Raw genomic sequence first — 23,359 nt, forward strand, 5'->3', positions numbered from 1 at the left:
GGTATTTTGAAAAGCTAGAGCTGAAAATGAAAATCAAACGTCTGAATAAATATTTTGTGCCTTTCAGGCTGAGATATTGAATGTTGGGTATTTTGAAAAGCTAGAGCTGAAAATGAATATCATACGTCTGAATGAATATTTTGCGCCTTTCAGGCTGAGATAATGAAAGTCGGGTATTTTGAAAAGCTAGAGCTGAAAATGAAAATCAAACGTCTGAATAAATATTTTGCGCCTTTCCGGCTGAGATAATGAAAGTCAGGTATTTTGAAAAGCTAGAGCTGAAAATGAAAATCAAACGTCTGAATAAATATTTTGCGCCTTTCCGGCTGAGATATTGAATGTTGGGTATTTTGAAAAGCTCGAGCTGAACATGAAAATCATACGTCTGAATATATATTTTGCGCCATTCAGGCTGAGATGATGAAAGTCGGGTATTTTGAAAAGCTAGAGCTGAAAATGAAAATCAAACGTCTGAATATATATTTTGCGCCATTCAGGCTGAGATAATGAAAGTCGGGTATTTTGAAAAGCTAGAGCTGAATATGAAAATGATACGTCTGAATATATATTTTGCGCAATTCAGGCTGAGATAATGAAAGCCGGGTATTTTGAAAAGCTAGAGCTGAACATTATAATCAAACGTCTGAATGAATATTTTGCGCCTTTCCGGCTGAGATATTGATAGTTGGGTATTTTGAAAAGCTCGAGCTGAACATGAAAATCATACGTCTGAATATATATTTTGCGCCATTCAGGCTGAGATAATGAAAGTCGGGTATTTTGAAAAGCTAGAGCTGAACATTAAAATCATACGTCTGAATATATATTTTGCGCCATTCAGGCTGAGATAATGAAAGTCGGGTATTTTGAAAAGCTAGAGCTGAAAATGAAAATCAAACGTCTGAATATAAATTTTGCGCCATTCAGGCTGAGATAATGAAAGTCGGGTATTTTGAAAAGCTAGAGCTGAAAATGAAAATCATACGTTTGAATAAATATTTTGCGCCTTTGAGGCTGAGATAATGAAAGTCGGGTATTTTGAAAAGCTAGAGCTTAAATTGAAAAATATACGTCGGAATAAATATTTTTGCGCCTTTCAGGCTGAGATATTGAAAGTTGGGTAATTTGAAAAGCTAGAGCTGAACATGAAAATGATACGTCTGAATAAATATTTTGCGCCATTCAGGCTGAGATAATGAAAGTCGGGTATTTTGAAAAGCTAGAGCTGAACATTAAAATCATACGTCTGAATAAATATTTTGCGCCATTCAGGCTGAGATAATGAAAGTCGGGTATTTTGAAAAGCTAGAGCTGAACATTAAAATAATACGTCTGAATATATATTTTGCGCCTTTCAGGCTGAAATAATGAAAGTCGGGTATTTTGAAAAGCTAGAGCTGAAAATCATGCGTCGGAATAAATATTTTGGGCCTTTCAGGCTGAGATATTGAAAGTTGGGTATTTTGAAAAGCTAGAGCTGAAAATGAAAATCATACGTTTGAATAAATATTTTGCGCCTTTGAGGCTGAGATAATGAAAAGCGGGTATTTTGAAAAGCTAGAGCTGAAAATGAAAAATATACGTTTGAATAAATATTTTGCGCCTTTGAGGCTGAGATAATGAAAGTCGGGTATTTTGAAAAGCTAGAGCTGAAAATGAAAAATATACGTTTGAATAAATATTTTGCGCCTTTGAGGCTGAGATAATGAAAGTCGGGTATTTTGAAAAGCTAGAGCTGAAAATGAAAAATATACGTCGGAATAAATATTTTGCGCCTTTCAGGCTGAGATATTGAAAGTTGGGTAATTTGAAAAGCTAGAGCTGAACATGAAAATGATACGTCTGAATAAATATTTTGCGCCATTCAGGCTGAGATAATAAAAGAGTCGGGTATTTTGAAAAGCTAGAGCTGAACATGAAAATCATACGTCTGAATATTTATTTTGCGCCTTTGAGGCTGAGATAATGAAAGTCTGGTATTTTGAAATGCTAGAGCTGAAAATGAAAATCAAACGTCTGAATAAATATTTTGCGCCTATGAGGCTGAGATAATGAAAGTCAGGTATTTTGAAAAGCTAGAGCTGAACATTAAAATAATACGTCTGAATATATATTTTGCGCCTTTCAGGCTGAGATAATGAAAGTCGGGTATTTTGAAAAGCTAGAGCAGAAAATGAAAATCATACGTCTGAATGAATATTTTGCGCCTTTCCGGCTGAGATATTGAAAGTTGGGTATTTTGAAAAGCTCGAGCTGAACATGAAAATCATACGTCTGAATAAATATTTTGCGCCTTTGAGGCTGAGATAATGAAAGTCGGGTATTTTGAAAAGCTAGAGCTGAACATTAAAATAATACGTCTGAATATATTTTTTGCGCCTTTCAGGCTGAGATAATGAAAGTCGAGTATTATGAAAAGCTAGAGCTGAATATTAAAATCATACGTCTGAATAAATATTTTGCGCCTTTGAGGCTGAGATAATGAAAGTCGGGTATTTTGAAAAGCTAGAGCTGAAAATGAAAATCAAACGTCTGAATAAATATTTTGTGCCTTTCAGGCTGAGATATTGAATGTTGGGTATTTTGAAAAGCTAGAGCTGAAAATGAATATCATACGTCTGAATGAATATTTTGCGCCTTTCAGGCTGAGATAATGAAAGTCGGGTATTTTGAAAAGCTAGAGCTGAAAATGAAAATCAAACGTCTGAATAAATATTTTGCGCCTTTCCGGCTGAGATAATGAAAGTCAGGTATTTTGAAAAGCTAGAGCTGAAAATGAAAATCATACGTCTGAATGAATATTTTGCGCCTTTGAGACTGAGATAACGAAAGTCGGGGATTTTGAAAAGCTAGAGCTGAAAATGAAAATCAAACGTCTGAATAAATATTTTGCGCCTTTCCGGCTGAGATATTGAATGTTGGGTATTTTGAAAAGCTAGAGCTGAAAATGAAAATCAAACGTCTGAATAAATATTTTGTGCCTTTCAGGCTGAGATAATGAAATTCGGGTATTTTGAAAAGCTAGAGCTGAACATGAAAATCATACGTCTGAATAAATATTTTGCGCCATTCAGGCTGAGAAAATGAAAGTCGGGTATTTTGAAAGGCTAGAGCTGAAAATGAAAATCATACGTCTGAATAAATATTTTGCGCCATTCAGGCTGAGAAAATGAAAGTCGGGTATTTTGAAAAGCTAGAGCTGAATATTAAAAACATACGTCTGAATAAATATTTTGCGCCTTTGAGGCTGAGATAATGAAAGTCAGGTTTTTTGAAAAGCTAGAGCAGAAAATGAAAATCATACGTCTGAATGAATATTTTGCGCCTTTCCGGCTGAGATATTGATAGTTGGGTATTTTGAAAAGCTCGAGCTGAACATGAAAATCATACGTCTGAATATATATTTTGCGCCATTCAGGCTGAGATAATGAAAGTCGGGTATTTAGAAAAGCTAGAGCTGAACATTAAAATCATACGTCTGAATATATATTTTGCGCCATTCAGGCTGAGATAATGAAAGTCGGGTATTTTGAAAAGCTAGAGCTGAAAATGAAAATCAAACGTCTGAATATATATTTTGCGCCATTCAGGCTGAGATAATGAAAGTCGGGTATTTATAAAAGCTAGAGCTGAACATGAAAATCATACGTTTGAATAAATATTTTGCGCCTTTGAGGCTGAGATAATGAAAGTCGGGTATTTTTAAAAGCTAGAGCTGAAAATGAAAAATATACGTCGGAATAAATATTTTTCGCCTTTCAGGCTGAGATATTGAAAGTTGGGTAATTTGAAAAGCTAGAGCTGAACATGAAAATGATACGTCTGAATAAATATTTTGCGCCATTCAGGCTGAGATAATGAAAGTCGGGTATTTTGAAAAGCTAGAGCTGAACATTAATATCATACGTCTGAATATATATTTTGCGCTATTCAGGCTGAGATAATGAAAGTCGAGTATTATGAAAAGCTAGAGCTGAATATTAAAATCTTACGTCTGAATAAATATTTTGCGCCTTTCAGGCTGAGATATTGAATGTTGGGTATTTTGAAAAGCTAGAGCTGAAAATGAATATCATACGTCTGAATGAATATTTTGCGCCTACAGGCTGAGATAATGAAAGTCGGGTATTTTGAAAAGCTAGAGCTGAAAATGAAAATCAAACGTCTGAATAAATATTTTGCGCCTTTCCGGCTGAGATAATGAAAGTCAGGTATTTTGAAAAGCTAGAGCTGAAAATGAAAATCATACGTCTGAATGAATATTTTGCGCCTTTGTGACTGAGATAACGAAAGTCGGGGATTTTGAAAAGCTAGAGCTGAAAATGAAAATCAAATGTCTGAATAAATATTTTGCGCCTTTCCGGCTGAGATATTGAATGTTGGGTATTTTGAAAAGCTAGAGCTGAAAATGAAAATCAAAGGTCTGAATAAATATTTTGTGCCTTTCAGGCTGAGATAATGAAATTCGGGTATTTTGAAAAGCTAGAGCTGAACATGAAAATCATACGTCTGAATAAATATTTTGCGCCATTCAGGCTGAGAAAATGAAAGTCGGGTATTTTGAAAGGCTAGAGCTGAAAATGAAAATCATACGTCTGAATAAATATTTTGCGCCATTCAGGCTGAGAAAATGAAAGTCGGGTATTTTGAAAAGCTAGAGCTGAATATTAAAAACATATGTCTGAATAAATATTTTGCGCCTTTGAGGCTGAGATAATGAAAGTCGGGTTTTTTTGAAAAGCTAGAGCAGAAAATGAAAATAATACGTCTGAATGAATATTTTGCGCCTTTCCGGCTGAGATATTGATAGTTGGGTATTTTGAAAAGCTCGAGCTGAACATGAAAATCATACGTCTGAATATATATTTTGCGCCATTCAGGCTGAGATGATGAAAGTCGGGTATTTTGAAAAGCTAGAGCTGAAAATGAAAATCAAACGTCTGAATATATATTTTGCGCCATTCAGGCTGAGATAATGAAAGTCGGGTATTTTGAAAAGCTAGAGCTGAATATGAAAATGATACGTCTGAATATATATTTTGCGCAATTCAGGCTGAGATAATGAAAGCCGGGTATTTTGAAAAGCTAGAGCTGAACATTATAATCAAACGTCTGAATGAATATTTTGCGCCTTTGAGGCTGAGATAATGAAAGTCGGGTATTTGAAAAGCTAGAGCTGAAAATGAAAATCATACGTCAAATAATTTTTCTTCACCATAATTTGGAGCATAAAGTTTATCATAATATGAAAATAATTTAAATTCAATTCTAGCGGCTGTTCCTTCGGAATTCCGACGGTAGATGCTGCTTAGCTGGAGATCACGAACGCCGCACTGCGCGGTGCCGCTCAAGTTGAGATCGCTCATGTGTGCATTGAACCTAAAAAAACACAACTCGACGAGCGGCTAAAAAAGCCAAAAATCATCTCTGCAACGACCAGGACTGCAATGGAAGTTTTATCCAAGCAAAATCCACTTTTCACGCTCTACTCTTGTCATGCAGCGCTGCTGGTTTGCAAAATCATCTTTGTCGGCTTCTCGACGTCCATGGTTCGAGTTTTCAAAAAGGTTTTTGTTTTAATTTGATGAGAAACCAAATTGCGAAATTTATTTCATATAAATTCAGGTAACACCTAATCCAGAGGATGCCAAATTTATGGGCACAAAACCTTTTATTGGAGACCCGACAATTGAGAGAATTAGAAGGTACTTTATTTTTTTTTTTTCATTATAATTTAAAATAAAGGTAATGTTATAGTACGCGCGACGTGTTTCCCAAAATCCCTGATTTCAGTTGGCATCACTTGCATTACGTCGCGCGTTTAATAGTGGTTTTACGTCGCGCAAACAATAATGGTTTTACGTCGCGCGCTCAATACTGGTGGCGGTGAAATTGTAAAGGAAACCGATTATTCGCGCGACGCAATTCTTTTCCTACAATCTTAATTAAGGGGACTGCTAGGAAGAATCGGGGCCCTTAAAATGGGTTCAGAATGGAGCAAGACGACCTCTGGAGGGCCGTGCGCACCATTATAGCAGGCGCGACGTATCACTATGAGACGCGCGACGGTCGAAAAGCGAACTCCGGAGGGCGCTTTTCACCATCGTCAGAGGCGCGACGCATGGTTATAGTACGCGCGACGTATGCTTATAGAACGCGCGACGAATGCTTATAGTACGCGCGACGCACGGTTATAGTACGCGCGACGCATGCTTATAGTATGCGCGACGCATGCTTATAGGAGGCGCGACGCACGACTAATTAATTATTATAAAAGGTGTTGCACGCGGCCGGAGTTGTGGGCACCCCACGAACCGGCAACTCGGAGTTCGGCAACCCCCAAGATTAATTATTGCAGAAGCCGCGAGCGAGGGCTGGAGGCGCAGCGAGGTTGAGGACGTGGGGAAAGCCGTGCGGAGGGCGAGGACAAAAGGGCGGCTGTGTTCGTGGGGGGCTCCGCAGGAGCCCCCCCACGATCCCCGCCCTTTTTTCCCGCCCGGAGCCGGCCTTCACCACGTTCTCGGGCGAGCGCGCCTCCAGCCCGAAGCTCGCAAACCCACAAAAGGTGTTGTCAGCAAAGGGAGTTGTGGGCACCACACTTTTTGATTTCTAAGCCCTTTTTGCAGACAACACTTTTTGTGGGCAACTCCGTTGTGGGTTTGCGAGCTTCGGGCTGGAGGCGCGCTCGCCCGAGAACGTGGTGAAGGCCGGCTCCGGGCGGGACAAAAGGGCGGGGTTCGTGAGGGGGCTCCTGCGGAGCCCCCTCATGAACACAGCCGCCCTTTTGTCCTCGCCCTCCGCACGGCCTTCCCCACGTCCTCGACCTCGCTGCGCCTCCACCCCTCGCTCGCGGCTTCTGCAAAAATTAATCTTGGGGGTTGCCCACCTCCGAGTTGCCGGTTCGTGGGGTGCCCACAACTCCGGCCGCGTGCAACACCTTTCAATTAATTTGCCGCGCGTCGCGCCTCCTATAATCGTGCGTCGCGCGTACTATAAGCATGCGTCGCGCGTACTATAAGCATGCGTCGCGCGTACTATAAGCATGCGTCGCGCGTACTATAAGCATGCGTCGCGCGTACTATAAGCATGCGTCGCGCGTCCTATAAGCATGCGTCGCGCCTCTGACGATGGTGAAAAGCGCCCTCCGGAGTTCGCTTTTCGACCGTCGCGCGTCCCATAGTGATACGTCGCGCCTGCTATAAGGGTGCGCACGGCCCTCCAGAGGTCGTCTTGCCCCATTCTGAACCCATCCCAAGGGCCCCTATTCTTCCTAGCAGTCCCCTACATTAAGATTGTAGGAAAAGAATTGCGTCGCGCGTGCTATAGAGGTTTCCATGGTAATCGGGATATTAAATCGGTTTCCTTAAAAATTACACCGCTACCAGTATTGTACGCGCGACGTAAAACCATTATTGTATGCGCGACGTAAAACCACTATCGAACGCGCGACGTGATACTTTTACATGGGAGCATAAGTGCTGCCAACTTATGAAAAAACACGTCGCGCGTACTATAACATTACCAAAATAAAAATTAAAATATTTTCAGGGCGCATCGGAATGATTTGGAGAACATTCCGGCCTTTCTGTTCGTATCGTTCCTCTATGTGCTGACAAATCCAAGCTACGTGGTGGCGAAGATTTTGTTTTGGAGTTTTACGATTGCGAGGTATTCGCACACCCTCGTCTACGCGTACCTCCCCATCCCTCAGCCCGCCAGAGCGCTGTCCTTCGCGGTCGGTTTAATCGCAACCTTTATTATGGCAATCCAAGTGCTATTCTATTTTTACTGAATTATATTATAGAAGAAATTTGAGAACAGAAAAGTTTTTACTTATTATTTAAATTATTTATTTTTTGTTATTTAAATAATTGAATTTGTCTTTGTGTGGGACGTAAAGAATTCCGAAATAATGTTTGTTTGTACCGAATAAAAATATATTCACTTTCACAACCAAATTTAGAGTTATTTGTCATTAATTTATACGATTGGAAATATTGAAATAAGAAAAATTGTTTATTTTTAGTCAATTTAGTATAATTAATAGGAGCGCCTGGAGCGCGGCAACCCGCTATGATTGATAGGACGGCTGAAGGTCACGGTCGGTGCGAGTGGTGTGGAGTGACTGGCAGCTTTTTTTACTTTGATAAGCACGCCCATCCCATTCTTTGTGGAGAGTCGCAGCTGAACGAAGCATCTGCTCGCCTCAGCGTTTTCCTTCTTCGCTCGCTCGCGACGTTGATTTTGTTTATTTTGCAACCGAAATGGGCTTCGATTTGTCGCGGGACAACCCGCTTTTCGCCCTTTACGCCGTCCACGCCACGATTCTGGTTTTGAAAATGTTCCTCGTCACCTTCCTCACGGGCCGACAAAGGTTCTCAAAGAAGGTTCGTTCACTCTCTTATCTATAGAAATCCTCAAATCTTTATCACTAATTCTCTTGTATTAATTTAAAAAAAAATTGAACACGTGGAAGTTATAAAAGCGGCAGTTAATTATTTTAATAATTTACTGTTGGGAATTATTTTAGGCTTTCGCCAACCCTGAGGATGTCAAGGGAAAGGCGGCAAAGGTCAAACTGGATGATCCTGATGTTGAGAGAGTTAGAAGGTAAAATGATAAGTATTTTTTTTTTTAATTTACTCCACACAATAAGTAAATTAATTTATTACAGTTAAGAAATAAAAATTGTCATTTTAAACTATAAAATAATATGAACAATTTATTTAAGTAAAGAGAAGTTTGAAAGATTTTTTTTTTTAAATTTATAATGTTTTTTATCAGGGCGCATTTGAATGATTTGGAGAACATTCCGGCCTTCCTGTTCGTCTCCTTCCTGTACGTGTTGACCAGCCCCGACCTGGGCCTGGCCACCAACCTCTTCAGGGCTTTCACCATCGCCAGAATCGTCCACACTTTTGTGTACGCAGTGAAACCCCTGCCGCAGCCATCGAGGGCTCTCGCTTTCGGCGTCGGCCTCATCACCACCGCCTACATGGCTCTTCGCGTTCTTCTCTACTTTTGGTAAAATTTATCATATGTGCCAAATTATGAGAATTGGGATCGTGCATTTTCACTCTATTGAAGAAAAAAAAAATACATTTGCACAAACAATAATAATAATTGATTTTGTTACATATAAATTTATTTCAATTAAGAGAAAACTACTCCTTTACAAATTAGTGGATGGAAGGGAGAATTGCAAGTAGTTGGAAATCAACTTTTCAAAAGCATCGATTTCCTCTTGGGCCTTCTTCCGGACGGGCTCTTTTTTTTGATGGCCGTCCACGACGTGGTGCCTTTTTTCCGGAAAATAAATCGGCGTTCGGACCACAGGCGACTTTTCTCGGAAGCGTTTTTTCGAGTTGGGCGGCGAGCTGAGGAAAAGTTTGTCGGGCCGTCGGGCCACATTCAGGGTCCCTGGCCTGCTCTCTGGTTCTCTCTCGAAGGCGTTTCGCGGCTCGGCGGACAGAGAGCGCACGTGGCTCGAATTTTGGTTGGCGGTGCCGACGACGGTGCCTCGCCGCTGCTGCGCCTTCATCGCTGCGTTCCGAACTACCTGAGCAAAATTAAGACAATTATCAATTTCAATGCGTAGCACTGAAATCAGAACCTTTTCCTAAAAGATGAATGTAAATTTCAGACCTATTGATTTTATATTTTTCCATATTTTTGAGTGTTTTGAACGTGAGTTGGTATCAATTTTGTTCCGGCCAATTGTGAGGAAAACATTTTTACAGAAAGTAATTCTCATAAAAGCAAACCAAGTTAAAGTTCAAAAATTCAATTCTCCCAATGAATTCAATTTTTCTCGGTACTGAAATCTTCAATCCAAAGCAATGTAGAGAAAAATTACAACTAAAATTAATCGGGTCTTTTTTCCAGTAAAATCCTCTCCTAATAAAGTAAAAAAAAAACGGTATGATTATTTTGATGATATTTTTTTTTAGCTGTCATCATTGGAAAATTTTATTCATTGGGAGAACTTGAATGTTTGAATATTTCAATTGTTTGTCATCATAATGTTCTGAATTTTAATCTTTTTAAATTGCCTTCAGTTAAAATTGATAAAAATGTCACAAAACTAAGTTCAATTCAACTCACTCAAAGTTGGTAAAATCAATTAAATAGCTGTAGTTTGGCATAAAATTAATTTTTATTAATCTTATGCCAAACATTTGTCTCACTGCATAATAATTTGATATGATTGTGTCAGTCAAAAGAGTTAACCTGTTGGTCTTGATCCAAATAGCCCATGTCGAAAATCGAGTCTTGAGATCGACTCCTTCTGCGGGACGAAATGCGAATCGTGTTGAGGAAATTTTGGAAAAACATTCGCGAGCCGCTCAAGGAGAGCGATTTTCGCAATTTCGCTCTTCTCGGAACCACTTCTTTCGGCGACGATGGTTCGCTCGCCAATTCGGGCGTTGAGCTGACGAGAAAGTGGTCACTTCGCAGCAACGGCGGCGGCGGAGGAGCTTGTCGCTTTAATTTTATCCTTGCGTACCTTTCTGCGCAAATGAAGTGGTATCACAACATTTGAAATGTGATAATTATTATACCGGTGAAAAGATCTTTTTTTACAAAAGAAATGTCTTTTCTTAATCAATATTAATATTAAAAGTGACAGATTTATTCTATTTCCATATTCATTTTGATAAACACGGCACTGATATTGGTACAAAATTAAATTTCTTCCAAAAAAATCTTGGGTTTTAATACAGATCGAGTTAATTTGAATCAACTTATAATTATGGAAAAAAAACAGTAATGTCAAGTAAACAATGTTGCAAATAAATAATAACAAAAAAAAGTCTCAGCATTTTAAAAACATTTTAAGATTTCATTTTCCGGAGTCAATTTCAAATGGAATTTCAAATTGAAAATACAAAGGCTCTTTACATCAGCGTAATAATTGACGAATTTCGCAATTACCTCTACTGGCCAAACCTCTTTCCGCCTCATCTTTCAAAGAAACCAACAACTCGTCAAGAATTTGACGCTGACTTTTGGGAACGGTGTTGTCCACTTTCCTCTGCGTGGCGATTCTCTGTTGAAGAGATTTTTTTAGACTTCAATTGCCTCGGCAGTCAAGCAAAAATTATTAAACCTTCTGCAAATCAACGTTTCTCTTTTTGAGCACCGACACGTCCAAGTTGTTCTGCTCGTGACGCTGGCCATTATTTAGATTCCGCGTCGTGCTTTCAAGAAAATCACTCTTTTTTAAAAATAATTACAAAACAATTAAATTTAAAATACCTTCTGGAGCGGTGATTTTGTCCCGAAGGAGGCTTGTGGTGTGACATTTTTTTCCCAATTTAACAAGTATGTGTTTATGGTTGGGCTTATCAGGGCCGCAATATCAGTCCGTATCTCCACTAATGATGTCACCAGATCAATAATCTTTGCTTTTTTCTTGAACGCTTTGGTGCTGACAATTCTTCGACGATACCACAGCGCGAGTGACTAAACCGTTTTCTTGCTTTGTTGCTCGACGCCTTTCCGCTTCTTTTGCCATAATTATGGACATGCACCTATTTCTGCATATTCGGCGCGTCTGCGAAAGTCTGCCTCGCGTGACCGGCATTTCCAATCAATATACTCGAAGGAACAAGTGAATAATGAGAAAAAAATATTTATTTAAAATTATAACTTATCATTTAATTATATTAATGGTATACTGAAAAATATTTCATACATATTAGACTAAAAAATATTCACATTTTGATTATAAAACAACCAGCAGACAATTTCTTCAAGGTACATTCAAATTTGGGCAGTCAAATCTAAGAAAGAACATTACAAAATAGGAAACAATAGAGACCAATGAGCATATAATCAATAATTTCAACTTTTTGCGCCACAGTAACTGAAAATTCACTGCACTTAAAACGGTGCAAATATATATTGTTTGTGATATATTTCTGCAGAAATAATAATAAGTTAAGCGATTTGGTCTTTGTCCGCGTCTTTGACCGGCGCACTCATCACCAGCAGCGGTTTGGACAGGGCCATGACCGGCGGCGAGTTGTTTTGCCGTCGGGCGGGTCCGGCAAAATATTCCTCGACCTGGGCCAGCGTTTTTCCGTGCGTCTCCGGAAGCCAAATTATGACGAAGATCGTGGCCAAAAACGAGACGATTCCGTAAACTAGGAAGACGCCGTAGGCGTTGAGCATGTGCTGCATTCCGGGGTAAGCCTTGAGCACCGCGAATCCGATCAAATAGGCGAAACACGTGGTCAGCCCGCCGCCCACGCCCCGCAGCTCCGAAGGGAACACCTCGCCGACCATCACCCACGGCAGGGTCAGGAAACCGATGGTCGAAGTGAAAATGTAGCCGATGACGGCCACGGCTGGCCACCAACTCAGCGGCGTCGGCGTCATCCCCTCTGCGAAAAGGAAAACATCATTTTAGTTATAATTTCTGGAAGCCAAATTATGGAAAACTTTCATAAAAAGAGGTTTTAAATTAATTAGGCTGGAAAATTAAAAGCATTTTGGGGCCGATCACGAATAATTGGCCCCTAATTGTTACGAACTTATGTGTGGCCGCGATCATCACAGTTTTCACATATGTTATTGGGGTCAATGAGAGGAGTCTCTGACTAAATTTTGAATTAAAAATTTTGAGTACTTTTTGAAAAATCCGGGTTTTTTGAAAAACACAAAATTGCGTTTATCTTTGTTCCTATTGAGTTTAGGGCGATGCGGTTTCCACCATAGTAGGTAACTTTTTATTTTGAACAACTTTTCTGTAGATCAAAATGTTCTAGGTCAAAGGTCAAGGTCACTAAAATGCATTTTTAGTTTTCAAGGCCATTTTTCTCAAAGAAGTATACCTCGGATTTTTTTCGTGGTATAGGAAAAAATGTAGCCCATCTGATTCTTCATCTGCTCTGTGAAATTCAGAATGGCGTTATTTTTAGTTTTAAAGATATGTAAATAAGTATTTAAAAAAGCATCTTCGATATTGAAAATTTATGGTCGAGAGCGCTTTTTTCGAATTCTTATTTTTCTACCTTTAAAACTAAAAATAAGGCCATTCTGAATTTCACAGAGCAGATGAAGAATCAGATGGGCTACATTTTTTCCTATACCACGAAAAAAATCCGAGGTATACTTCTTTGAGAAAAATGGCCTTGAAAACTAAAAATGCATTTTAGTGACCTTGACCTTTGACCTACGTCATTTTGGTCAATTGAAAAGTTGTTCAGAATAAAAAATTAGAGTGGATAGTGAAAACCGCATTGTTTTAATCACATTATTTTTTTCAAAACTATTAAAATTCAGAATAACGCGTTTTGCCGAGAACGTATCTTTTTAAATTATAATAAAAATATCTTTAAAACTAAAAAATAGGCCATCGAGATTTTTACTGAACAGATGTAAAATTTAACGGGCTACATTTTTTTCTATACCACGGAAAAAATCCAAGGTATGCTTCTTTGAGAAAAATTGCTTTAAAAAATTAAAATGCATTTTAGTGACCTTGACCTTTGACCTACGTCATTTTGGTCAATTGAAAAGTTGTTCAGAATAAAAAATTAGAGTGGATAGTGAAAACCGCATTGTTTTAATCACATTATTTTTTTCAAAACTATTAAAATTCAGAATAACGCGTTTTGCCGAGAACGTATCTTTTTAAATTATAATAAAAATATCTTTAAAACTAAAAAATAGGCCATCGAGATTTTTACTGAACAGATGTAAAATTTAACGGGCTACATTTTTTTCTATACCACGGAAAAAATCCAAGGTATGCTTCTTTGAGAAAAATTGCTTTAAAAAATTAAAATGCATTTTAGTGACCTTGACCTTTGACCTACGTCATTTTGGTCAATTGAAAAGTTGTTCAGAATAAAAAATTAGAGTGGATAGTGAAAACCGCATTGTTTTAATCACATTATTTTTTTCAAAACTATTAAAATTCAGAATAACGCGTTTTGCCGAGAACGTATCTTTTTAAATTATAATAAAAATATCTTTAAAACTAAAAAATAGGCCATCGAGATTTTTACTGAACAGATGTAAAATTTAACGGGCTACATTTTTTTCTATACCACGGAAAAAATCCAAGGTATGCTTCTTTGAGAAAAATTGCTTTAAAAAATTAAAATGCATTTTAGTGACCTTGACCTTTGACCTACGTCATTTTGGTCAATTGAAAAGTTGTTCAGAATAAAAAATTAGAGTGAATAGTGAAAACCGCATTGTTTTAATCTCATTATTTATATCAAAACTGTCACAATTCAAAATAACGTGTTTTGCCGAGAACGCGTCTTTTTAATTTATAGTTAAAATATCTTAAAAACTAAAAATAAGGCCATCGAGATTTTTACTGACCAGATGCAAAATTTAATGGGCTACATTTTTTCCTATACCACGGAAAAAATCCAAGGTATGCTTCTTTGAGAAAAATTGCTTTAAAAAATTAAAATGCATTTTAGTGACCTTGACCTTTGACCTAGAACATTTTGATCTACAGAAAAGTTGTTCAAAATAAAAAGTTACCTACTATGGTGGAAACCGCATCGCCCTAAACTCAATAGGAACAAAGATAAACGCAATTTTGTGTTTTTCAAAAAACCCGGATTTTTCAAAAAGTACTCAAAATTTTTAATTCAAAATTTAGTCAGAGACTCCTCTCATTGACCCCAATAACATATGTGAAAACTGTGATGATCGCGGCCACACATAAGTTCGTAACAATTAGGGGTCAATTATTCGTGATCGGTCCCTTTTGCAATATTCTTGCCAGTCTGAATTTTTCACCATTGAGGACATTGAGGTAAAATAAAAAAAATATTTTTGATTTTTTGTAGTAATTTTTCTATTTCTTGCACAGACATGAGATTAACGCCCCTCGATAGGAAATTTAATAGGCTTTGAAAATCTTACAAATTTAATCAAATTTGGCCAATTTTTGGTGACAAAGATTTTGATTATCCAAAAGAATCTTGATATTTTGTCATTTTTTATTAGTTTTTTAGCCCGAGCTCTTTTGTAAGACATTTCAGAACAAAATAATTCAAACAAAACTTGTAGAAAATTTAATTGCGCACACTTTTTGTATAATCATTTTCTTCTAAATCCAAAGCGACAAAAGTTATAAAAGCGGAAAGGTTAAAAAATGAGGTTTTCTGCTCAATGGGTGAAAATCAAACAAATACCTCATTTTTTTAACCTTTAAGCTATTGTAGCTTTTGTCGCTTTGGATGTAGAAAAAAAATGTTAAATACAAAAATTGTGCAAAATTAAATTGTCTACAAATTTTGTTTGAAACGTTTTTCTCTAAAATCTTTTCCAGAAGAGCTAGAGCCAAAAAACCAATAAAAAATGACTTTAAAACTTACTTTTGTCGAAACAATCTGAATTTTTGGAGCTTAAAATTGTCCAATTTAAGCAACGTTGGTCATGTTTTGAAAGCTAATTAAATTTCCTATCAATTGGCGTTGGTTTCATGTTTGTAAGAGAAATAGAAAAATTACTGCAAAAAATCCAGCACAATCAAACTTTTTCCCATCAAAAGGATAACGTGAAATTTCAAATAGTTCCATTAATTAGCTTATTTTTTTTTAATTTGAAATTACCTGTGAAGTACAAATGAGCGCCCAACAGAACCATGCAGAAGGTCATTCCGACGCCAGAAATGATGCCCATGGGTCTGCGGCCGTACCGCCTCATGGCTATGCTGACTCCGCCGGTGGCAATCAATCTGGCCACCCCGATGAACACCGTCGCCAAATACTTGTCCATCGTGACGCCCGCCTCCTGCACCACGTCCACCGCGTAAAAGATGACCACGTAAATGCCTGAAAATTTCAAATAAACACCGAATTCCTTCAATTAGTTTTAAAATTCGTACCTGAGAATTGTTGGAAGGCGAAGAAAACGTTCAAAATGAGCAGCGGCTTCCAGAACTCGGGTTTGCGGAAGGACCTGGACAAATTTCGCCAGCCCGCCTTGGGTCCCTTGGCCCTTTGCTCCTGCGCCCTGACAAGCTCCTCAAACTCGGCCCTGACGGCAGCTCCGCCGCCGCCTCTCAGGGCGATCAGCGACCTTTCGGCCTGCGAGGCTTTCGAGCGGCTCAGCAGCCAGGACGGGCTGTCGGGCATGATTATTGCGGCGACGAACGCCAAAAGTGCGGGGACCGCGCCAGCCCACGCTGCGTACCTCCAAGGAAGTGCCGATCCTGAAGAAAATTTAATCATTAGTATTTCTATTAATTGTTCAATTAAAATAATTTAAAAAAAAAATAATTAAAATGCATACCTAAAATATAGACTATGAGTATTCCTAGGGCTATGCTGATGGAGTTCCAGCAAATGAGGAAGCCCCTCATCGCGGGCTTGACCACCTCGGCGAGGTAGACGTTGGTGACGGCGCTGGCCAGGCCGATCGCGAGCCCCGTGCAAATCCTGCCCACGAACAGGCCCCACAGGGTGTTGGAGGTGGCGAGGAAGACCCAGCCGACCATGCACGGCACGTTCAGCAGAACCAACGTGAACTTTCGGCCCACCCTTTCCAGCGTCCACGCCGACAACAAACAGCCCACGGGCGTCGCGATGTTGGAAATGCTCGCTGCCAAAACAAACACATAAGAATTTTTATTTAATATTAATAATTTCTCTTGGCAGTGGGAACAAAATTTACGCAAGATTTATAACGGCAGGGCGCTTATCTCATCGATATATGTGGAAACTGGTTGGAGGTGCAATTACCCTGACGCTAAGTGTATGCACGACGAATAAATTGCACTCAACGAGTTTCTTTGGAAAGAAAAATAATAATCATGCCACACGTACAGCTTCCAGTTACACACGCGCGCGGAGAAGAAATTACACTGCAAGCAGTTGCCAAGCAAAATTTATGCATACTTGATAAACAAATATTTTCTCAAGACATCGAGTTGCAACTGCAAATAAGGTGCACTCGCCTCTGCACCAACCAGTTCATATAAAGAGACAAGTTTAGCTTGTTTTCTTGCTTATATATTCAATTTGGTCGGTGATTCCTATTGAAATTTAATATTAACAATCTGCCGAGGATATTTCAATTAAAAAGAATTCACATTGCCTTAAAAGTGTCAAACAAAATAGCAGCGTTTTTTCAGCTCTTTTATAGCACAAAATTTATATCTCGCACAAATTGAATTTTGATAAAATGCAAGTTTTCCTATGAAATTTAAAACAAATACTTGTTAAAATTGTAGGCTTACTTTATTCTATGCACAAAATTCCACCTCGGTGTTTACAAAAATAAAAATATTGTCAGATTGATTTTTTTCAATGATTGGATCGAAAAAAGCCTGCAGGAAGATGCGTGAAATTTTCTTGAAAACCTGAATTGATTTTGAATAAATTGAGTTTCTCACCAAACCACGATGCTATGTTTTCATTGAATGGATCAATTTTATTTGGTATTCCTTCGACTGTTAACTGAGGAAGAGCGACGGCTGAGAATCCGAGAGCCATGCCAGGTGATAACATTGACAGAGACGCGCCTAAGGTGACCAGAATCTAGAATAAGAGATAAAATTTCAGTCCCCTTCATAATCAAGAATGGTATATAATTAATCATTTTCTTAATTAGATTTTTTTAGCAAGAAGTTGAATTATTTAAACAGGTGCACGTTTGTTTGCTTATTGAGCAAGAAGGCCTTCGATCTGAATTATCTCGATCAAACGGAGCCTATTGTTCTATCACAATTGGCAGATTCAAGTTTCTTAAGTGGGCATTTCTTGACAAATGCAAAAGCCATTGGAAGAGCAAAGGTTCAGGCCAAAAAAAGCATGCCGGACCATTATTGGAGGCGCCATCGAATTAGTACTTTTTTAAGTTGAGAAAAATTAAACAATTTTTAGACAGCCATGCCATCTCTGGTTTGCGAGATTTTTATTTTGAAAATATTTTTATTTTTAAAAAACCATTGCGTGAAGACGGACGGGTTATCAATAATTGCAAGCGCGGTTGCTAATTAATGAGAAGATAACATTAATTGAGTCCAACCATTGAACTTGATTATGATGACATTTTCTGATGAGACTGCAAAATATTGTCAGAAGAAAGTAAAAAGAGGAGTTGGTACTTTTTTTTATTATTTATTTTTAAAATCAATTTTTATTTAGTCTCTTTTTGAGCTTTTAAAAGTGCAAATCATTAAAGCTTACAAAATTCAACTTTGTCTAAATCTCTACATATAAAATTTTAATCAAATCATATTTTATTGTCGCAACCATGCCATGATTGTTTTAAATGAAGCTCTTTGAAAGCTCACGTGCATCGCGCGGCTTGCTTTCGTCTCATGAGATGCGCTGGCAAATTTGCAAAAAAGTCTCAGTCCGGTCTTACTTTCATGATCACCCAAGCGACAAACCGGTTTCATTTATGTGCGCTCCAAAAACACACGCGCAGACTGGATGATGCGAACTTGAACCAAAATTTTCAACACTTTTACTGCTAAATCGCGCTCGACCACGTGCTTCGAGCTCAAAATTCAAAATTATAACATCCCATTTGACGAAAATTTGCACAATCTAAATCAATAAAAGGTGCCTCGATTTAATATAAATGGAAAAAGAAAAGAATGAATTTACCTGGACCGCCGTGACTCGGAGCGACGACGCCGCCTCCTCGTTTTTCTTCATCCTGGACAGATTGGGACTAGAATTGTAGACAACCGGTGACTCGTGGTCGCTGCGGAGCAAACAAGATTTCTCGTTAAACTCCATGATTATTTGCCGAAAAAGTGAAGGTCTCTTTAGGAGAGACACCGGCGCGTCCGGCAACGAGTTTGCCGAGTCAAAGAGTGAAGCAGTTTACGCGACACCAACTTCAGGTGCTAGTTTTTTTTCTCCCACCACTTAGCCTCTTTGCAAATTTATACATTTTATTGGCAGTTCAACCATCGATCAGTTCCATCAGAGTCGATTTGTTGGTTCACTTGCAAGATTATTTTTCATCGTGGTTTTCGCGTTAAATCGCATCGCGAAAATAATACCCTTGAGATGTTCAAAATTTCATTGAGAGGCCAAAAGAGGAAGCGGCAAAAAACCAGATATTTTATTTTATTATGCTTTCTTCAAAAGGCGGCGCGATCGAGTTTGTCTCTGTTGTATAAAGCGTGGTTAAATTATGATGTCGTTGAAGGTTGGCGGCGCCTTTTCTAATAAAATGTTAGCCTAGCCGCGCACAGGCGAAAAAATGCCGCGGCGTTTTTTTACAACTCCCGCTGTGAATACTTAATGCAGCCTTGAGTACAAATGAAAAAACTCGTTTTTTTTAAGGTATTACCTGCCGGTTGGAAAGCTAAAAATAGCAAAAGTAAACAGTCGAGAATGATTCGATCCTCATTGGCAAATTGTTGAAATTCGCAATGAGAAGTACAAATTTTTACTCAACAAACTAGGAATGTGCTCAAGGTTTTGACTTCCAAGAAAATTAAACCTGATTTTATTGCTCAATTTAACAATTTTTGTAATTCGTGATTGTTTTTAATATATTTTTATTATTTATGTTTTTGTTCTACGCAATTGATTTCATTTTAAAGTAATCCACCTGTTACTCAATAAATTGCTGTATAATAAATTAGATTGCTTTTAAATATAACCCTTTAATGATTAAATGGATCTATAATATGAAATACTTTTTAATTATAATAATGAGCTTATAAATAAAATTATTTGGCTAATTTTTTTAATCTGAATTGAAGCAGATAATCAACATGATATAATTGCATGGCTAGCTTGCTTCTAAATTAAATTAAGCATACGTACGAAAACAAAATTCAGTAAAATTTAATTGCATTTTTATATGAATGTATTTAATTTAAATATACATAATAGAATAAATAATTTTTAGTATTTAGCGTTCCCAATGCTATGCAAATTCATATTCTTTTTATTTAATTTTAACATATATTCATTTAAAAAAAAGTGAACAGTGCGAATTTTCAATGTCAGACAAATTAGTTTAAAATTATTTAAAATCCATAACGAAACATGGCTCAAATTTATAAATTAAAAACGGTATAAGTACTTAAAATGCTTCGTAAAACGTCAATAGCAAATAATAATGAAATTAATTTTATAAGACGTGTATGGATAATAATGCGATTATACCGATTGAACGCTCCTTGCAAAAATACACTGTATTGAATTGTTTAAATCATTGATTTTTTTATCATTTTAGCTTCATATTTTATAATTCCAAAATAAAAGGTGAAGCTATGAAAGCGGGTCAAGTAATAAAATATTGCCAGTGGAAATTAATGCAGCAGCGCAACTTACTGTTTGCAAGCCTTGAAAAGTTTTGATAAGTGCACGAAAGCCGATAAGAGCGACGGTTTGCCGCGTGTCCTGTCATGCGAGCGGCGCGGACCCGACTGACTCGCTCTTTTCACTCTCGGATGCTGCGACGGAGCAGCTGCCGGCGCCGCTTAATTCTCCCGGCCAACCCGCGTCAATCGAATCCAAAATCTAGAGGAACAAAAATAGTGCGCGGCCTCACCTGGAGGATTCGCAGCAATATCCGGCCAACCAACAGAAATCTCTGCCAAATTCAATTAACGAGCAGCTTATGATTTCTATACTGAAATTTTTAAAATTTTCAACCTTTTTCCATAATAACTAACATGTACTTTTTTTTCGACAGACTTTTTTTACGTATGTAAATTGTGATTTGGTGAAATTTTCATTAATTTTGGTCCGGACAACTTTTATTATGAAAATAATTATAAATTCCCATAAGTAAAAATTTTAAATTTGAAAAATCGATTTCTTCAAATGACTTCAATTTTTCTATCTAAGTCTCATTAGAGCTGAAATTTACAAATTTAAATAAGAAAATTCTAATCAAAATTAATCGGGCCATTTCTTTTCGCAAAAGCCGGCGTTCTTGAAGTGCGTTTTTAATTAAACTGATTCGTTTTAATTAAAACGAATGCGGCTGATATTAATTAATATATAATGTATGAACGGGTCATTGCGCCGCTTGACTTTGACCGACACTCCAAGACACTCCTTCTCTTTTCATTTACTCGTTAATTTATTACATGAAGGAGAGTTTCAACTGCAATTTTAACCATGCGCGGCACGTAATCAAGCGAAACTTCCGTCGCTTCTTGTGCTGAGCGTATTTTTACAAAAGCGCGTGATTCGCGAAATAGTTATTTTTTTTCCAACAAGTCGTGTTTTTTCATGCGATGCCATTTAAGTTTGCGCCAAAGGCCTTGGCTTTTGGCAACATAAAAAATTCAATATCTGATGTAAGAAGAAACACGTTTTTATTCCATCTCACTCCGTATGCCGGCCGGTCTAAAAATAGCAATGTTTAAATTTAGCTCTCTGTAAAAAAGCAAAGTTTATGAAATATTACAAACTGAAATTATTTCATTTATTTTGAATTGCTTAATTAAATTCAATAATCATTTAAAATTTCATACGAAATTTAAAAGTTTCTAAATTAAATGTGATCTAGTAGATGAATTGTATGTTTCTAATAAAAAAAAGACCATTAGTGAATAATAAAAAAGAAGTCCACTTTGATGTCCGAGTTAAAAATTCTGTTTTTTAGTCAAACAGATAACATTGATGATTTGGCAAAAGATTCAAGTTCAAGGTTACAAGTCGCACAGATTACAAAGCACTCTTTTCATCAGACATCATTTTTAATCTCATATTGGGCGTTTCAGAAAAACAAAATTCAGCGTTTGCAATAATTTTGGTTTTTTGAATTAAATTAATTATTATTCTCTTGAAATGATATTTCTTCCTTTTTTTATAAATTTTTATTATAAATGTTTATGTGTTAAAAATTTCTTACGGATAGCGTCAGTTCCTTTCTCACAGCATCAGGTCTTCCAACAATTATTAAAAAAGGCACAAGCAATGAAGTTGAAAGAAAAATTGGAATTTCTTACCTGTCCATTGGACAGTAGTCCATGTCGGAATCGGCCTTATCTTCACTCTCGATCGTTTCACTTTTCATTTTCACATGTAAAAATGCAGCAGCGGCACAATTTGCGAGATCAGCTGTCGGCCGAGCCCGAGTTGGGAATGAGGTCTCGCTCTAGCTGCAGCGCTGCACGCATCTCTCCTGATGGACACACAATACATTGTTTCAGCGCGGCGCACACGGCATTGCCACTCAACTTAGTCTCATCTCCCGTTAGATGAATGCAAGATTGCGATCAAAAAGGGCTGTTTTTACACTTGTAAAATGCGCTACCTGCATAAGTGGGGAGCGAATCCAGCCGAGCCGTGCACAAATTTGGCCTCAAATCTTATCGCTTTTGCCAATTCAGATAAAAACCTGATTAAAATCTCAAAACGCACCACACGTTTTTCCTGCGGAGAAAATCAAAATTTAAATAATACTAAATTTCTCAAAAAAATTTTTAATTGTAATAAATCTGTTATTTCTCTTCAAATTAAATCACTTTGAAATTTGGATAAAAAAAAACATGATGATCAATAAATAAGATTTACTTCTAAAATTGGTAATGTTATAGTACGCGCGACGTGTTTTTTCATAAGTTGGCAGCACTTATGCTCCCATGTTCGATAGTGGTTTTACGTCGCGCATACAATAATGGTTTTACGTCGCGCGCTCAATACTGGTGGCGGTGAAATTGTTAAGGAAACCGATTATTCCATCGATACCTCGGCAACATGTATAGCACGTGTGACGAATATATTTTCCTACAACCTTAATGTAGGGGACTGCTAGGAAGAATAGGGGCCCTTGGGATGGGTTCAGAATGGGGCAAGACGACCTCTGGAGGGCCGTGCGCACCCTTATAGCAGGCGCGACGTATCACTATGGAACGCGCGACGGTCGAAAAGCGAACTCTGGAGGGCGCTTTTCACCATCGTCAGAGGCGCGACGCATGGTTGTAGTACGCGCGACGCATGCTTATAGTACGCGCGACGCATGCTTATAGTACGCGCGACGCGCGGCAAATTAATTGAAAGGTGTTGCACGCGGCCGGAGTTGTGGGCACCCCACGAACCGGCAACTCGGAGGTGGGCAACCCCCAAGATTAATTTTTGCAGAAGCCGCGAGCGAGGGGTGGAGGCGCAGCGAGGTCGAGGACGTGGGGAAGGCCGTGCGGAGGGCGAGGACAAAAGGGCGGCTGTGTTCATGAGGGGGCTCCGCAGGAGCCCCCTCACGAACCCCGCCCTTTTGTCCCGCCCGGAGCCGGCCTTCCCCACGTTCTCGGGCGAGCGCGCCTCCAGCCCGAAGCTCGCAAACCCACAACGGAGTTGCCCACAAAAGGTGTTGTCTGCAAAGGGAGTTGTGGGCACCACACTTTTTGCTTTCTAAGCCCTTTTTGCAGACGATTCCTTTTGTAAGCAAC

The 23,359-nt window shown here is 38.2% G+C and overlaps 4 protein-coding genes across 6 annotated transcripts; 2 read left to right on the forward strand and 2 right to left on the reverse strand.

Moving 5' to 3' along the window:
- The first annotated feature begins 5,331 nt into the window (after positions 1-5,331).
- Positions 5,332-7,952, forward strand: LOC132196067 (microsomal glutathione S-transferase 1-like). The gene is made up of 3 exons (XM_059618464.1): positions 5,332-5,567; positions 5,626-5,705; positions 7,549-7,952. Exons 1-3 carry the CDS (start codon positions 5,448-5,450, stop codon positions 7,790-7,792), a joined length of 444 nt encoding a protein of 147 aa, XP_059474447.1. The 5' UTR covers positions 5,332-5,447; the 3' UTR covers positions 7,793-7,952.
- Positions 7,953-8,154: 202 nt separating this feature from the next.
- Positions 8,155-9,139, forward strand: LOC132195926 (microsomal glutathione S-transferase 1-like). The gene is made up of 3 exons (XM_059618227.1): positions 8,155-8,387; positions 8,531-8,610; positions 8,785-9,139. Exons 1-3 carry the CDS (start codon positions 8,265-8,267, stop codon positions 9,026-9,028), a joined length of 447 nt encoding a protein of 148 aa, XP_059474210.1. The 5' UTR covers positions 8,155-8,264; the 3' UTR covers positions 9,029-9,139.
- Positions 8,823-11,472, reverse strand: LOC132195925 (uncharacterized). Its single transcript, XM_059618226.1, has 5 exons — positions 11,260-11,472; positions 11,111-11,201; positions 10,936-11,050; positions 10,231-10,511; positions 8,823-9,559 (listed from the first exon to the last, which is right to left on the reverse strand). Exons 1-5 carry the CDS (start codon positions 11,304-11,306, stop codon positions 9,173-9,175), a joined length of 921 nt encoding a protein of 306 aa, XP_059474209.1. The 5' UTR covers positions 11,307-11,472; the 3' UTR covers positions 8,823-9,172.
- A 160-nt stretch (positions 11,473-11,632) lies between these two features.
- Positions 11,633-22,371, reverse strand: LOC132195923 (solute carrier family 2, facilitated glucose transporter member 8-like). Of its 3 annotated transcripts, XM_059618224.1 has the most exons (8): positions 22,228-22,371; positions 21,920-22,095; positions 18,597-18,696; positions 17,375-17,519; positions 16,273-16,581; positions 15,866-16,192; positions 15,591-15,812; positions 11,633-12,389 (listed from the first exon to the last, which is right to left on the reverse strand). In XM_059618224.1, exons 2-8 carry the CDS (start codon positions 21,985-21,987, stop codon positions 11,944-11,946), a joined length of 1,617 nt encoding a protein of 538 aa, XP_059474207.1. In that variant the 5' UTR covers positions 21,988-22,095; positions 22,228-22,371; the 3' UTR covers positions 11,633-11,943. The 3 variants fall into 3 exon arrangements, with proteins under 3 accessions (XP_059474207.1, XP_059474206.1, XP_059474208.1); XM_059618223.1 differs by lacking the exon at positions 22,228-22,371 and having other exon boundaries at positions 21,920-22,210; XM_059618225.1 differs by lacking the exons at positions 21,920-22,095; positions 22,228-22,371 and adding an exon at positions 20,289-20,390.
- Positions 22,372-23,359: the final 988 nt, after the last annotated feature.

This window comes from Neocloeon triangulifer, unplaced genomic scaffold (genome assembly GCF_031216515.1).
Source record: "Neocloeon triangulifer isolate White Clay Creek 2 clone unplaced genomic scaffold, ASM3121651v1 ptg000011l, whole genome shotgun sequence".
Taxonomy (NCBI): Eukaryota; Metazoa; Arthropoda; class Insecta; order Ephemeroptera; family Baetidae; genus Neocloeon; species Neocloeon triangulifer.